Consider the following 18,109-nt stretch of genomic DNA (forward strand, 5'->3'; position numbering starts at 1 on the left):
ATTATTGGTTTGTATTACAAGGGGGTACGCGCAGTAGTTGGAATAGTGAAACAAATGCACGTGCGGTCCGTGATGAGCGTAAACTTAGACTACCGTAGAAACCAACCCTTCTTGTTCTCGGGGTTTCATTTAATGTGCATACCCCCTTGTAATACATACCAATAATAGCGATTTGAAACTATGATCGTTTGTTAAACAACTTTTATCATAAGTTGAATAAAATTTCTGAGATTTAAAAGTTCATTTGGCAAGGTAAAATCATGAGGATTCGCAATCTTAATTTCACTTTATGTGATTTACCTTTTTGTTTAAAGTGAAATTCATCGGTACGTTTTCACTGCAAACAGACTATAGCCATAAATTATGAAAGACCCCTAGCAGCCAAACAAAAAAGACTAATGATATCCCTCATCGTAAAGATGCGAAGGTGAGCAAAATATTCATTGGTATAATCCAGCATAGTTGTATTTTATATTATGAGTGCAAACACATTAAGTTTACGACTGACAAGTGTATACTGGCAATAACCCGCTATGGAATACTCATAACCTATATTGGATAACTCTATATGGGGCTGTTAATACCCGTCACATGTGCCTCTAAATTGATTACACGCTCATACATTGTTAATGCATGCAACCTGTTGACCTTACATTCAGCTGTTACGAAATTCAATATCGATAAATGGTAAAGCTGACACATATATCAGAAGTTCTTAAGGCGCATTTAATTTACGCCGATGTAAACTTTATAAAGTATTTTGAAATTGGGTAAACTAAGCCCCATTTTATAGATTGTGAACAGTAAACAGTTTTATATTGATTAGTTCAAAATGTCTATTATTTATTTCAGTACTGATTTTGAAATTCAAGTATGTACACACGAACGAGGTACACACTCACATCAAAGTTAACTATTGGTGAGACTAACACATGCTATATTAGGGATTACATTGCAAGATAATGTAATCCAGCATATAGCATGTGTTACATTAGACTAAATGGCATTGTGTATTCATAGTCTTATTAATATTAAGGTGAGCTAAGTACAGAGTGATTGTTTAAAGAACAATTTAACTGGCAAATGCACACTAAAATATAGTCATGCTTTTAAATATCAAATAGAAATTCAGCATGTATCGATGAAGATTAATTAACGAAAGATTACCCGAACAATGAGCGAAAACGTTCATAAGAGTGTTAGCGTGATTTACCATTCGCTATTGTTGTTGCATCTGATGCTGAGTGAGTGAGTGAGTTTAGTTTCACGCAGCTTTAGCAATATTCCTGCAATATCACAGCGGGGGACACCAAAAATGGGCTTCACATATTGTACCCATGTGGGGAATCGAACCCGGGTCCCCGGTGTGACGAGCGAACGCTTTACCATTAGGCTACCCCACCGCCCCTTCTGATTTTGAATCAAGAACTCTTTTGCCATTTTGAACGTAATGATGACGCTTTTTTTCATCAAGCAAAACGGTAGATAAAATACATAATAGCAATATGACATATGATATAATATTATATATCACAATAATAATAATAATGAGAATATTTATAACGCGCCTTTTCCAGACTTTTTTCCTGTTCAAGGCGCACACTCTGATCATTATTACCCCGGATAACCCAAGCTGCCTGTTAGGCGCTAGAAGGTTAATGGTGTCCTCCCATTTGTGAGAACTCCCAGTTGTGAGACACATTAATTAATGGTTCAGTGCACATAGGTGGTGTTTCCACATCCCTAAAATGAAAGTGGGATCAGCCCAGTTGTTGAAGAGTACCCACAGGAGTCATTGATGAGTAGATTAATGAAATAGATTATCAAAGATTCTATTTACAAAGAAGAAATAGACTATTATGATGTTTGAAAGTCATTTTGGTTTAAACATATTTTATTATTATTTATGAAAATGAATTGGGATTGGTGAGCAAGCATTACTGCTTATGTGAACACCGCTCCCATGCAACATAAAATACAAAATGAAATGGAGGATGTGACGTCATCATGTTGACTGTTGCATAAATATATTTTTAAGTATACATCAAATACAACTGTTCTCTAAGTAGTCATAATTAGAGAGTTACAGCAGTGTGTGTCTAACAAGCTATTGTAGGAATATAAATCAATCATGAGAAGGTTGTTGAGTTAATTTAAGTATTTTCTTGATGATATAATCGTGGACAGATTCAACTATTTTCTGGTTTACGCAAGGAGTAAATTCTTTGTTTCCGTTCAAAATGGTATCCAGGTTATAACGGGTAGAGCCGGGTAAAAGGATTTGGCTTAAGAGGCAGTTCGACTGTAAACTTGTATTTCAGAGTTATTTCTTAAACTATATCTTGTAGTTTCGGAGACGGATGTAAAAGTGAGTAGGTAATTTAATTTCTCTTTCAAATGATCACGAAGTTACCTACATTTTGTGTATGTTAATCAATTTATCTTATAAAGTTTAATTAAGACTTCCACAAGATTCAGTTACATAGCAAATCAGTAATTAGGTAGGGTTAATCCATTCTATCAGACAGGGGAGTATGGTGTGTTTTCTTTGTTAATTACCTACTCCACTGTCTCATAACTGGGAGTCTCACAATTGGGAGTTCTCACAAATGGGAGTAGACCAGGTTAATAGTCTCACCACTTATTTCACCGGGTACCCATTTTCGGTTGGGTGAACAGAGGCAATTTTGAACAAACGCACTTGCCTAAGGTGAGACCACATGTATCGCACGTGCTTCGTTGTGGGGGCAGGACTGAGGTCCTATATAGAAACTCTCAGGATATGGCTGATATGAGTACTAGTATATGCATGGACACAGATGTTTTCTCCTTCCTCTGTTTTGCCAAGTCCCAGGTGTCACTGACGAATGCCGACGTGCCCAATAGGTACACTTAGCGTATTAATTGACGGCTTTATTGACTAAGTCATTGACTGGTTAAGCGTTTCAATTATTCACTGCCCGGTGTTGTATATTTGACGAAGGCCACTTATGGCAGGTGTTGCATATGGCTTGTATGGTGGTTGGAGTGTTAGCAGACATAAACGTAACCATACTCATCATTTTGTGATATTTTAGAAAAAAAGCAAAACAAACGAAATTATAATCCCTTTGATGTTTTTTCAGTGTATACTATGTTTATTTGGCTTACAAGTAGACTTCCATTCTCTTCCCACAGAGATGACTCAAGTCATATGACTTGAGTATAACCTCTGTGGGCAGAGAATGTTCGACCCCATGGGCTTTCGAAGATTAACTTACAGATTCGAAATTCAATTTCCGCATCGTAAAATGTGTCACTTGACAGTTTTTAAGCTTTGTGTTTACGTTGGAATTGATATTCAGTTCAAAGAGTGGAACGCATGAATATGTCTCACACAGGCATGCGTCCGATGCACGTGAAATATCAGACTGTGTATGGAGCATTCGTTTCAAAGGAATCGATAAACCTAATGGTCTTTGAAATATTGACTTGCGTTAACTCCATCCTCAAGATATCAATGAGGTAACTGACTTATTGACGATACTGTTCTAATTCTCATTCTAATTGACCAATTGCTATACAATAACCATGAATATCTATTAATGTGAAACTACCGTTGCTGTTTTCCTTGAGGGTGGGTGCTGACAGTCTTCTTCTCCTGGGATTCGGCAGTACAGGCAGTTAAGGTGAGTTATATTCCTAACACTGAACAACATTATCGTTATATCACAAGACTTTTATGTTGCGTGAGTCCAAGCGTTCTTGGGAGTTTAAAACTTACAACAAAATTCAGGGTTAATGACACGGCTGTGTAACACCAAGTAACCTAACAGGGAGAACTAATGGATTCTAACACACAATCGTGGCATGGAGCAAATAGTAAACATCTATGCTAGTCTATATTGTGCTCGAGGGTATCACCAAGCTAGTAAACATCTATGCTAGTCTATATTGTGCTCGAGGGTATCATCCAACTAGGAAACATCTATGCTAGTCTATATTGTGCTCGAGGGTATCACCAACTAGGAAACATCTATGCTAGTCTATATTGTGCTCGAGGGTATCACCAGACTAGTAAACATCTATGCTAGTCTGTATTGTGCTCGAGGGTATCACCCAACTAGTAAACATCTATACTAGTCTTTATTGTACTCGAGGGTATCACCAGACTAGTAAACATCTATACTAGTCTTTATTGTACTCGAGGGTATCACCAGACTAGTAAACATCTATACTAGTCTATATTGTACTCGAGGGTATCACCCAACTAGTAAACATCTATACTAGTCTTTATTGTACTCGAGGGTATCACCAGACTAGTAAACATCTATACTAGTCTTTATTGTACTCGAGGGTATCACCAGACTAGTAAACATCTATACTAGTCTATATTGTACTCGAGGGTATCACCCAACTAGTAAACATCTATACTAGTCTTTATTGTACTCGAGGGTATCACCAGACTAGTAAACATCTATACTAGTCAGTCTGTATATTGTACTCGAGGGTATCACCAGACTAGTAAACATCTATGCTAGTCTATATTGTGCTCGGGGGTATCACCCAACTAGTAAACATCTATACTAGTCTTTATTGTGGCCGAAGGCGTCACGAAACTAATAAACATCTACACAAACAAATATTGTCTCACCCAATTCATGGATGGCCGAGTCATCTATATCAACGTAAACAGCTGCAAGTATATAAAACTAGAATTTCTGATAGAATATATGACAGAGCGTGTTCATAAACCGACAGTTCAATATCTGATTCGTTCATCAACCTTTTCAAGAAGGAGAAAAAAAAGTAAATTAATTCCAACATGCAAATAGTGGCATCAAATATATTATTCAAGCCATTCGGTGTACTGCAGGCATTGCTATGTCTGATCCGTGCTACACAGACCACATTTAATGAGCTCCAACACAAGACGCCATCTGTTACAGTCTCCACAGCTGACAGTTTCTACATGTGTAATTTATCAACATGTTCACCTAATAAATAGAGGCTAATAATATGTGCATAGTCAAGTATGTTGTCCGATCTGGTCAATTCGAATTACTAGCTTTGTGTTGCCTGTGGCAGAGTTAATGGTAATTTATTGTGAAAGAAGTCAGTAGCAGCACACGTCAATAGTAACGATAAAGTCCTGTACAGGTGTGTAGAGTTTTGTGAAATAGATTTTAGCAACGCAGCCTGTATGGATCTAAATTTGTGCAAGTAGATCCAATCGATAAATATCGCAGTAAATATATCTGCAAGCTCATTTCTTATAACAACAAGCCCATAAATTCGAAAACTCAAAGTAGACGTTGGTATAGTGTCTGATGAACAGCATGAATACACAAAACCTTTTAGAAAGTGGTCAAATGTAACATATGATATATTTGGGATTACACTTTCTCAGTAAAGTACAGATTCTAGTAACATTTATTGGGTTGAGTCCCATCCGGGATTCGAACCCACGCCTCAGAGTCAGCACCCTGACGAACAGCAGTTAAAAACGGCTGGGCGTGTTTATTGTTGACATTGGTCTATTTTACTATGTATTATTTTGGTAATATGCTCTCAAATAATATTGTCGTTACAGCTATTGAGTTTAACCGAACTCTGTATTTAATAATATTCCATTAGGGTCTGAGAGGCTTCTCTGTTGCTTTCTCTAAAATTTACATATAACATAATTTTTCCGAGAATAGAAGATACTGTGAGTGTGGCAAAAAGGACGTCTATGAAATTTGGCAGTGGTGTTGGGTGGGGATCCTAAACACATATACTGTTGCACTGCTCTGTTCTCCCAGAGACCTTAAACTGACCGTGATATTAGTACGACGTGGAAATGGTGTTACAGAAGTACAGTCAATGTTACCACTGAATAATAATATATAATATTACGAATAGTTTTCTATCGTAATTACAATTGTGCCGTTTTCACCCAAAGAGGTACCGGTTTAGTTTGCACCCTCTAACCCCTCATTTCTCACATTGCAAATATTAGATATCGATAACTGTTGTATGAAGACCATTAAGTATAACAATATACAGTTTCTGTCCATACTCAGAGCAGGGTTTGTTTGCTCATAGAGACTGTAAAGAGCTACACTCGAAGATCGACCAATCAAAGTTGAATGAACGCTTTCGTGCAATAGAAGCCTAGGCTGAGGCCAAACGACGTAGACAGATCGTCTGCATGTTTGAACAGCAGTATTTTGTTTGTTAGTGTACATTTTATTTGACAATAAGGTAAGTACAGGTAGATATGACTTGCAGAAGTGTTGCAAACTGACTCATCACCTGGTAATACTGAAATGCGTGGATATTAACAGATGTGCTAAGACGGAAGCATAGTTTATCGGCCATGTTTAATTCCTCAGCCTCAGGATTCTCACCATTATTTTAGTTGCCTTTTGTTTAAGTGTTTACGCTAACAGAAAAGTATGTAATTGCTGCGACCACCTACCTGTTCATTCGTTCAAGAAATAACTAGGTTAGGGTAGACTTATGATTTAGACGCCTTCATGACAATATTTGCTATCCAACGTGCAGTACATTTTGTTTTATTATCATTTGATTTTGGAGGAATCAACGTCATCTGTCATCGCTTTTATATTTTGCATTTTAATTACCTTGCCCGAAAGCTAACGTAATCTCGGCTGCAAAGTTGGGCAAATTGGTTGAACACCCTGTTCAACAAAACTTTCGTGGCCGAAGTAAACGCTAATCGTTGTTTGATTTGTTGGTTGTTTACGTCGCATTCAGCAATATCGCAGTTATATGACCACAATCTATAAAAAAATCATGTCTGTCCCAGACAATCCAGTGATTGATGTCATGAGCATCAACCTGCACAAATGGACACAAACACATTCATTAACCAAGTCAGCGAGTCTGACCACCTGATCCCGTTAGTCGCCCCATGCGACAAGCATGGGTTACTGAAGCCAAGCCTAATCCAAAACTTCATGGGTTGATCAAAGTACGTATGTCAGTGAATTTACATTACATCAGGATTTAATGAGTAAAATGAAAAGAAACACCAGACCCTTAATCTGATGCCACATAAACAGGTAATGTGAAAGTGTCAGGACAAGTAAGGTGTCTTTTATTGACAAGAAGGGATATCAACTTGGTATCAGATACCTGTGAATGCAATGAAGACTTGTTTTAACCATATTTTATTTCAAGAGAAAGAAAAGGGATTGGCAAACAAGCTCAGTGAGCTTATATAAATGCCTCTCCCGAACATGTACATATTTACGGAAGTTATTTACAGAAAATCAATTGCCAATAAAATAATAGAATGTATTGGTACCACACGTTTGCTCGTTGAATAAAATATGTTTTTTAATTGTTGAACTTTATTAGTAATTTCTTAAGTCATGTTAAATCTTTTTGAAAACTGGATGAAATGGTGAACAGAGGAGAGTCTACGTTAAAATTACCATATAATACCGAATGTATGTCGTATCCATGTTGATAAAAGTACATTGAAATACATAAGTCATTATACGACGGACAGGTGAAGAAGTAGTGAATATTATCTTCTCTCGGTTGACCGCAAGAGCAGGCCCGGTTTGAAGAGATGTGTCTATGGAACTTATGAGAATTTAAATCACTACACCCGAGCCTGAGGTGTGCATGGATTACTTGACATTGTCTATTACCAATATTGATATCAAAGAAGAACGAGGCATCTTTACGAGTAGATATTATACTTTTGAAATCAAAGTGATTATTCACAGAGCATGTTAATTGTGGCAGATCGTTCCATTGTCTGATTACATCTGGTATAAAGGATCTAGCATAGAGGTTAGATATGCAATAGATATTGCGAATTTGTTCAGAATTTCTTAGAGTGCAGTTGCTATTATGTGATTTAGATGGGATTAAGTTTTGCAAGTAAGTCGGAGTTTCATTATGTACAATTTTGTGCATCAGTTTTAGTTTTTGAATAGACCTTCTTTCATCCAAAGGGTAAAAATTGGTTTCGAAATATAACCATAACTGGTGCCGCGTACAACACCACATATTGTGCGTAGAGCATCTAGGTGTAATTTTTCAAGGGAGTGACTTTGTTCTTTACTGCAGTTGTCCCAGATATGAGAACAGTAGTCAAAGAGAGGAAGAATAGATTGTTTGTAAATAGTGTCTAGGCTCTTACGTGATAATCTATATTTCAAGGACCTAAAGCAGTTGATCATCGGGGATACTTTCTTTATTATGTTGCTAATGTGCTCATGCCAATTACAGTTACTTTGCAATGTTAAACCAAGATGTTTATGATGAGAAACTACTTTAATATTGATATTATTCATGTGAAGATCAGGAAGTCTAGTGGGTGTTTTTTTACGTGAAAATAATATGCTTTCAGGTTTGTTAGGATTAAAAACGACATTCCAATCTCTAGCCCAATTAACAATTTTTGTAAGTCATTATTAAGGTAAGTAGCAGTATTATCAGGATTATCAACAATAATATAAAGGGATGTGTCATCAGCGAATAAACGGATATTACTATCAATGTTATCAACTAAGCCGTTAATGTATATCAGAAATAATAATGGACCCAAAACGGAAGACTTGAGATCAAAAGGAAATCAGGCTGGTTTATGTCAACAAAATCTACATATACAGTACTTTGTGATTGTTACAACTCTAACACAGGTCTAGTAATATCATGTAAGTGCTGGTCCTGTGTTATTTTTAGAGGGAACAATATTCAGTTGTGCAGTTTTTAATGATGGGGTACTACTACCATTACAGCATCTTCAGTTAGAGTCTATATAATTCCATTATATTATACATCTCTGCACTTGGATAATAAACTCATTCACAACTCACCCAAAACCCAACCCCTAAGTCATAATTTCCATTGCTATCTAAAATTATATATAAATCAGGCCAGTGTAAATATTTGTATTTCTTTTCAGCAATATATATTTCCGCAATGGCACGGAATGCAACAAAAGATTGGAGACTAGATTGCAAAGTGTATGTTGGAGATCTTGGTTATGGTGCAGCCAAACAAGAACTTGAAGAGAAGTTTAGTAAATATGGACCTTTGCGTAATGTGTGGGTAGCCAGGAAGCCTCCAGGGTTTGCATTTGTTGAATTTGAAGATCCCCGTGATGCTGAAGATGCCACAAGAGCCCTTGATGGAGCGTAAGTGATAATCCAGTATCAATGCCCTAAAGTCACTAGTGGCTAGGTGTTGGTGAAAATGTGAAGTGCTTCTCGTTTACTTTCAAGTTACTTCTGCATAGGGCAGTCTGAAAAAACTCAAGCATCTAACTAACTTAAGGCGACTCATTGGCCTAAGACACTGTTCAAATTTGTATCCCTTGGGGAGAACAGGAACTACTGATCTACTTGTATCATGTAGGATGCCTATGCCAGCAGCATAATTTGATGCTTCACATTTGAAAATGAGGGATATGTGAATGCTACAATATTGAAAAGTTTTCTTTCAGATTTAACTAATTCTTTACTTTAGATGTTGTTAGAACCAACACAAGTTAGTATTCATGTCATACATGAAGTATATTCTGTGGATAATATAGAATTGGGTGTGAGTATATCTCACAATGAAAGTTCTTTTAATCTTGTGTTCTACATTTATCTGTTGCTAAGATGGTAAGTTGATTTCTGCAGGAGATTGAATGGTCGTCGTGTGCGTGTTGAAATGTCATCAGGAAAATCTCGTTGGGGAAGTCGAGGGCCGCCAGTTAGGCGTCAGGGTTCTTCTTCTCATGATGACTACAGACAAAGGAGAGGCAGATCACGGTAAGATTTCCTCTTTTGCTAGAGTAGGAAGGGAAGTATTTTCTTACTGCATCATTTAGGCCAATGAAAAATTCTTTGCATTTGTTCTAAGATTATGTTATGACTGGTATTGTAAAAGTGATTTCATTCAAAAAAGCAATGTGCTAATAAAATGTTTTAAGCATGTTTTGGATGTGAACATTATTAGATGCCATGGCTTAGATCAAAATATTGTATTTGATCTTAAGTAATGTGGATCCAATTACTCTCTCTGACCGATGCTGTCCCTAACCAGTACTTTTGAAATTTGTATAAAATTCATTGCAGTTATATTTTCTCCTTTTGCTTCAAATAAAATACTGGTTATTAGCTTAGGTACTTAATTTTGAAATCAATTGTAATTGGAACCACAAAATTGATATCTCGTAAGCCTTTCATGTCTCGTTTATCATGATTATTGGTGCCTCTGCTAAGATGTTTTCTGCAAGTCTTAACATATTCATGCAATTCTTACTTCACACTGAATTTCTATGATTATCAGCACATGTTAGCAATAATTCATTTCTCACAGATTAAGTCTCTAAAACTTTACTCTCTTTTTTTGTTCAAAGGAACCTACTGCACAGGTTGCAATATCTTTTTGGAATTTAAGTTTTTAAATATCATGTATCATTGCTTTCAGTTAATATTGTGTATTTACTTGATTAAGAACACTTTGGCCCAGCAGTCTGTTTTAAAATGAATTTAGGAATTGCATGCTAATCCTTCTAGTCATTTCATATATTTGTATAAAACATACTGATAATGTTTTAATATTTTGATACATCACAGATCACCATGTCTAGAAGTCTTGTGTACATGTAACTTGTGTGTAATTGATCAGTATTTGTGAGTATATATCAAAATTAAGAATGCAATTTTTCAAATTTTCAACCCTTGTTACATGAAAGTGCAAGTTTGCGATTACAGAACTTAGATACCAGATAAATGTATATAGGAGCTGTTTGAACTTAGGACATTACATTTCTGATGAAACGTAATAAACTTTAACATGACTTTCATATCTAGTCTTGCACTTTCTTGTAATTAGCAAATTTGTTTGAAATCCTTTAATTGGTGATCAGTTTAGCTTTGTACTCCGTGTGAAATTCATTCTCTAAATCATTTCTTATTTTGGTCACATGGTAATGAATCAACCTTTTCCCTCTTCCATATACTGTAATTCAATACAGTATTAATCCTTTGTTTCATTTTTACAAACTCTAGCTTCAAGGCTTATTTTCTCACCCTTTTAGAAATAGGTATAGGATTTGGGTTTGTGGGATGCTAAAGTGGATTGCTGTTTGTCAATATTAGCCCTTTAGGTTTCAACATGCATGTGGGTGTCCCAGGCATCTAAGGCACTGCACTTCACTGTGCAGAACTGCCTTCCTTGGGCGTGCCAGAAATCTTTTATAATGGGTTTGAATCCCGGTTTGTCAGCACCACACCTGTGCTCAAAATCAAAAAACATCAGAGATGTGTATCACTTTTGGCTTTCCTCAAAAATTATGCTCTCACGCTGATATGTACAAATTGGAATACTGTTCAAAGCGGTGATAAACCCAACTTAGTCTTAATGCATGAATGTTGTTCTTAGCTTGTATTATGTTAACTACTGAAAGAGATAGACCAGTGCATGAGAACCATTCGTAATTTCTAGACAGAATAGAAAATCATTGTGCTCAGATTTATGTTATGTTCATTTGTCATGTACCTGTTAGTTGAAATTATTGAAGGTCAAAGAGAACATTTCTGAATATGTTAGGCTTATCTTCATATGACTAACTGATGGAATTTTTTTTAATATGTTGTTTGATGTGAGAGGAGTGGTAGTAATTGCTTTAGCAGAAGTAGTGTTAGTAATCAGGTGTATGGCCATTACCGATTCACATGATGATTTTTTGACTGACCCAATTCCAGGCTCCGGTCTCCACTACTACTACCAGCCATCAGCCACATGAGCTGCTTGCTTCAAACTCATCGGGCTGTTCTCATGTAGCATTATCAGCCCCCTAACTACTCCTACCACCAGCTGCTCGCCAGCCAGCCCGCCCCGACACCTGCCTTCACTCACGCCCGCTGGCCTGCCCGCCCACCCGCTCTACGTTCACCATCCATCCCTTCACACATAACCCTCACCCTTGCCATCGTCGCGGGTTTCGTTAGTCAGCGGGCTAGCAAGTGCGAGTGGGCAGTTACATCGTCCAAGGCCGTCAAATCTCCTCTTCAGTCAGCGTCAACACTTCAGCCCCCCATCGTCTGTACTGAATCCCAGACTAGGGTTTCAGCCCTGACTGGGCTCGGCCTCTCCCATCTACAATGAACCCCCTAAAGCGACACATCGTCTATAATCAACAAAGCAACCGTCAACTTTATGTACAGAATGAAGTTGTCAACGCCTTACAACTATTCTTCTGCAACATGCATACAAAGCAACGTTAGGGACTACTACTACTACTACTTCTAACCTTCGCAGATTCGTCCCAACCTCTTCATGCAGGGTATGGGTATAGTAGCACTATCAAGAGGACTCATTTGGATGTTAAAGCTGTACTGTCTTGCCATCAGTTATTTGACATTTCATTCATTTTGGCATGATAGAATTGAAAATGTAATAGGATCTGATTATTAGATGTAGTGCCATGTGTAGGTCAGATTACTCATTTTACATTTAAAATAAAGTCTAGTACAAAATTATATAAAAAAAATGTGAAAGTTGCCTGGTTGGAGAGTGCTTGCTGTCCTGCCGATCAGGTCTTGACAACTTGGTTCTCGATTTGTCAGCTGTTGCATGTTGAAAGAGTCATAGCTGCTGCCAGCCGTTCAGTCAGCTCTTCTGCATCATCCCCTGTCATCATTATTACGGATTTAATCATCAACTTGCAGGTCTTTCTCCCCACGTCGTAGATCCCACTCTCCACGTAGGCGAAGTCGCAGTGATTCAAATTCACCTCGTCGTCGTAGCCGCAGCAGGTAAGATGGTGTCTAATCTACATATTTGGTAGTTCATGCAGTTGTATGCTTATTTTGAGTTGTAGCTGAGTTCAGTACCTTCTGCATGAAATGAGAATGCCGTAGGACACATGCTTTCCAACACACTCATGTTAAGATCTTTCAGCAGATTGGAAGAGTGTTTTGGTGTTGTTTGTGTATTAACCAGATGCTCAATCTAATCCACTGTGTGCCATGAGGAGAAAGTAAATGTCACAAGAGGTAAAGAAATCCAGATTGGAAGGCATTGTGTTGAAAAACCCGATGAACTTAAGTCATGTGAAATACCTCATCTGATCTTATACTACTTTTGAGTAGTGTATGATATATAGATTAAGTGCAAGATTTCAGTTCATGGAAAAAAGTTGGTTTTAGAAAAATCAGCTGAGTTGGCATTTGTCTGTTTTTAAAACTTGTTCCTAGCTTTCTTTTTGCCCTGGTTCTCTTTTGGCTTATTTCTTTATGGATGATCTTTCAGTTCACGGTCCCACTCTCGGGGCCCCAGTCGGTCTAAGGGTAGAAGCCGATCCAGGTCTAGGGGTAGGAGTCTGTCCCGATCTAGGGGTAGGAGTAGGGATCGTAGCAGAAGCCCTCATTCAAAATTGAGCAAGGGAGAGAGGAAAACGACTAGAGGTAGCGTACACCTCGCCTCCTTCATTATAGAAAAAGCACAGCAGCCAGTGTCATTACTGCCATCCTGTCTTAATATGATGCACCTAAACTACTTTTCCTAGGCTGCCAATTTAAAGCAACCATTCTTAATGTCTGTCTCTGTGATCTTTCCAGTAGTAAACATTCAGTTATGCTCTCATATTTAACAAATAGTAAGGCAACTTGGGACATGATCAGTTTTGCTTATATAGAAGAGAGGATAATATTTGTAGCAGCATCTGTAAATATTAAAGTTATCACAGACTAGTGGCAGCTGTGTGATTTCGTAGGTTGTATATATAGCTGGGTTGATAACCATAATTATTTGTGTAACAGTCCTGTGTTTGTGATCAGCATGACGTTCCCTCTGCTTGTGGAAGCATCAACATTGTCCCCAAAAAGCTTCAACTAACATGTACTTATATAGAGCGAACATTAAAGTAAATTCTATTTAGAAAACACCTAATGATTTTAAATCTACTGTACCTGTAACATTGAGGTTCCAACTCTTCACTGTAAACATTAATTAATTAAATTTGCTCATGATATCTCATGGTGTAATTATATATTGAACTGATGTAAAAAATAGTTTAAATGTCCTTTGGTTTTGTATCAAGGGGGTGTATAATTGATACCTAATCAATTCGATGCATTCTTTAGTGGACAATGTTGAATGTGCTGCCCTACTGTTGTCTATGTCGCTTAGATCATTTTGTGCTTGGGAGTGGAGTGTACTGGTATTGTCATAATTGTGGTAATATGCAGTAACTGACCCATGGCCATTTAACAACAAATTGGACTGCAACAATTTTTCTTTTTCAGCCATTATTGTTTAGAAGTAAATCTAACATGTAAATGTAATGCAGGACTGTTCAATTGCATTATTTTTTAACAACTGTAGGAGAAATGGTTTCTTTATGCTTTAATATGATGCCAATGATTTTATAAATTGATTTATTATTGCCCTATGAATGAATTTAAAGTCATTTAGTACTTTTGTTTCTTACAAGACTGCTTTTGTCATTTATTATACCTTCATCTCTTACAGATAAACTGTTGACTGTTGACACTGTAGAGTGACCTGATTTACAAAGTGAGTGCATGTTTTAAGAGTAATATGTTTATTTAAATTAATTAACACACATATTCCTATTTTGCTTGGATTCAATAATGACTTCTGGTCATTGTGTTTTCAATAGTGTTTTGATAATTTAAAAGATTTTCTGACTTAAACAATGTTGATAAAACTGTACCATCTTGTGGGTACTCATGATCACATAATTGTATCACTTTAGCCCATTATGGTTTTAAAAAAGAGAAAACTCAGCAGTATATAAATGGCAATGTGTGATGTTTAAATGTCCTGGCAATACACAACTCTGTTTATCATAAATCAGTGGTGACAGCAGGGATTTACATGGAGTCCTGTATTTCAGGGTCCCGGGGGCTCATACTCCAGGGGTCCTCATTTTCAGGGGTCCTCGACAACAAAATGGGGGTCCAAGACACTTAAATATTATTAGTAATACTGTTTTTGTATTGTGTATCATGATCATCACATTGTTACAGTAATTAAATTGCAAATAATACCTTAACCCAGGTAGTAGCAAACTCAGTGATACGTTATTGTCACTTGATTGAAATTTTTACAAACAGTATTTGGACTTTTTCTCAGTCCCAGTGGACGCGCTAGTAAATTTTGTTGCGTCCATTGTCAATTATTATGAGTATAGGACGCAGGGATTCGCGTCCTGTAAATCCCTGTGACAGTTGTCATGATTACACAATGCCTTTTAGAAAGTGGTCAAATGTAACATATGTTATATTTGGGATTACACTTTCTTAGGTGCGATTAGGTGCCTGACTCTGACGGTGTGGCTTCGAATACTGGATGGGACTCAACCCACCAAAGGTACTTGAATCTGTACTGTACTAAGAAAGTGTAATCCCAAATATAAAACATGTGACAGTTGTCATGTTCGTATCATATTTTCATTGCCCAGATTAAAACAAATATTGGGTCCCACTTGGATAGTGATGGGGATGATAGTCATTGTGTGATACAAGTGAAAGAAACATGATGATGAAAGTTGATGGTTTCATACTTTTAAAGTACAGTCAAATCCCGATGAGTCGAATCGCTGGGGACCAAGTAATAAATTCGACTCATCGATGTATTCGAGACATATCTATGAGGGTAGAAAAAAAGATGATCCAGTCCAAATTCCTCCGCCTAAGCATTTGTTTATCTAATGATTTCCCTATCACTAATAGGGGCACCTTATCAGTTCCAGTCTGATTAGCACAGACAGTGATTTCCGTAAAATCACTAATCTGCCTTTTTGAACTCACCCGTCAATGGCGGAAAGGTGTGAGCCGCGCTGGTTTGTTAATTGGATCAGTTTGCTACACCAATCAACTTCTCATTGACTGACTTCGGCTTATGTGTACAAGATTGCTGTTGTTTGAATCTCATGGGACCAAATTTTCTTCTCCAGTCATCGTGTGTATTTATGAGACGAATTCGTGACACGAGACACCGGCATTCGACTCATCGGGATTTGACTGTATTTTGAATTAATTTCATGTTTTGTCCATTACTTTGGATTATTTGACAAACAGTTCTGAAAAATGCTATGATGCACTGAAAACTACTGATGCACCTTGTTTCAAACTCATCAAACTTGATTTATCATGATACCTATAAAAATTTATCTTGCACTGTAATAGAGGTGAAAATTGTCAGCTGACTTGTATGTCTTATGGATTTCATTTGATTCTTTGCAGGAAATCGGGGCCTAAATGTTGAGACCAGCGAGGAGATAGCTCCTTGTCACATCAGTTATCTCCATAGGTTGTTGTAAGCAGTGGTGTGTACTTATCACTTCTATGTGTTCACACTGCATTCATGGACAGTGACGATCCTACCAGTACTTTTATTACTAAACCCGAGGCCAAGGCCTTTTTTTACATTATTACTGGAGTCATGCATTTTATTGTCTTGTGTATATTCATTACACAGTCCTGGCATTTTCACGGCCCATTTTTACAAAGCAATCATAGCACTATGACTTTAAGTTAATGTTAAAGTATAAGAGTTGGATGGTTGTAGTCCTACAATGGCTTTGTGAAGTGGGACCATTGAGGTTTGTATATAGCAGTCCAGTTCACTCGTCGGTTTTGGCAAGTTGGTTGTTCATACTTATAAGTGATAGACACATGAATCCTAAAGGTGCAGTATTGTGTGATATACACTGTACTTCCTGCTCCTGAATGTTTGTTTGTTTTCATAGGAATCATTCATTTGATGTTTTAAGTGAAATTTCACAAAGTACAATCTGTCTTCATGTGCTACACTTGAAGCTAGACTGGGTTTTACTGGTTGCTGTTTTAGTGTGAAGATAAATTTTTATTGCAGACCCTTTTGTTTTTGTTTGGCATTGTTTTAAATTGTCAACATGTGCCTTGTTTTTGTGTCGTGTATAGCCATCCTTGGGAAGAATCATGTCATTGGGAAATACATGTCAAAGTCTTTATCTGATATAATTTTTTTCTTTCCGCTCTGAATACAAGTATTTTAACTGGTGAATAATGTTGAATTTCATATTGCTAACATTATTTGAACATTTCAGTCTATCGGACAGATATTCATGTAGAAAGAGAAAAGGAAATATTTTTCTGACATGAGCAAGGGAAAATAAGTTCTGTAGGCAGTTTGTAAAGAGGTTTGGCTGTATATCACAGTATACCTCTGAGCATTAAGAATATTATCCAAGATCAAAATTTTTCAACTTGGCTTTGCTCATTAATCAAAACCAAGGTATGTATTTTTTTCTGAGGTTAGATTTTTATGCTTTCATTTTGTTTAATGAATTACTAGTATTGTCATTGCTCAGTTAAGTGTTTAAGTCTTGCCTGAAGAAAAAAAGTTGAACAAAATTATTAGAATGCTAGTGCTGCAAGTGATGAAATTACTTTGGAGAGTATTTTCATGGTTATATTGCCAAATAGTAGATTTTTGAACAATTTTGTATTTCTCTCTACAAAGTTCATGCTGCTCATGTATTAATGGAATAAAATTTTATTGAATGTAGATTTTTGTTGAAAAATTGGTGCTTTATTCTTTTAAAAGCCCTCTGCAATATTCCAGTTGGACCAGCCCATCCAGTGACTGACATCATGGACATTGATCTACACAACTGGCATAAAATGACATGCAATCAACCAAGTCAGCTAGCCTGACCACCTGATCTAAAAGTCACCTGAACAACAAGCATGTATTGCTGAAGACCAGTTCTAAACGAGATCTTAACGGGATTTCAGGTGCTTAAATTGTACAAACATTTTTAGAATGTTTTGAGATCAAAATATCATTTTGCTATGATACCAATAATTTGCCATCTCTGGTCATTTGATAATCATCTTCATGTGGCAGAAAAATGATGGAACATTTTAACCCGTGCAGATTACAATGAACAAACTGCTCTTGTGAGAATTCATGGCTTTGCTTCTTGACATCCTCCTCAGGCTGTGGTTGTGAGACACTTTCCACCAAATACACTTGCAATAATTTCTTAAATGAACATTATTATCAATAGTAACATCATGCACAAGCTAAACTTGAACATACTTCTTTTAGTGAGAGTTGACCCATGAAGGTCCGGGTTAGAATATTGATCTTC

At 36.9% G+C, this 18,109-nt stretch overlaps 1 protein-coding gene across 2 annotated transcripts; it reads left to right on the forward strand.

The window, feature by feature from the left end:
* Positions 1 to 6,114: 6,114 nt before the first annotated feature.
* On the forward strand, positions 6,115 to 17,520 carry LOC124281819 (serine/arginine-rich splicing factor 3-like). Of its 2 annotated transcripts, XM_046717816.1 has the most exons (6): positions 6,115 to 6,225; positions 8,912 to 9,143; positions 9,633 to 9,764; positions 12,672 to 12,758; positions 14,476 to 14,520; positions 16,215 to 17,520. In XM_046717816.1, exons 2-5 carry the CDS (start codon positions 8,929 to 8,931, stop codon positions 14,477 to 14,479), a joined length of 438 nt encoding a protein of 145 aa, XP_046573772.1. In that variant the 5' UTR covers positions 6,115 to 6,225; positions 8,912 to 8,928; the 3' UTR covers positions 14,480 to 14,520; positions 16,215 to 17,520. The 2 variants fall into 2 exon arrangements, with proteins under 2 accessions (XP_046573772.1, XP_046573771.1); XM_046717815.1 differs by lacking the exons at positions 12,672 to 12,758; positions 14,476 to 14,520; positions 16,215 to 17,520 and adding exons at positions 10,575 to 10,631; positions 11,706 to 12,665.
* Positions 17,521 to 18,109: the final 589 nt, after the last annotated feature.

The sequence above is a fragment of the Haliotis rubra genome, unplaced genomic scaffold, assembly GCF_003918875.1.
Source record: "Haliotis rubra isolate DU_JTF1 unplaced genomic scaffold, ASM391887v1 Scf29, whole genome shotgun sequence".
Taxonomy (NCBI): Eukaryota; Metazoa; Mollusca; class Gastropoda; order Lepetellida; family Haliotidae; genus Haliotis; species Haliotis rubra.

Bases quoted from the DNA above. Each gene is read 5' to 3' on its own strand.
- LOC124281819 (XM_046717815.1), top strand. From the start codon at position 8,929: ATGGCACGGAATGCAACAAAAGATTGGAGACTAGATTGCAAAGTGTAT. The intron at 9,144-9,632 runs GTAAGTGATAAT...TGATTTCTGCAG, and splicing joins ACAAGAGCCCTTGATGGAGC to GAGATTGAATGGTCGTCGTG. The intron at 10,632-11,705 runs GTGAGTATATAT...ACCCAATTCCAG, and splicing joins TGTGTAATTGATCAGTATTT to GCTCCGGTCTCCACTACTAC.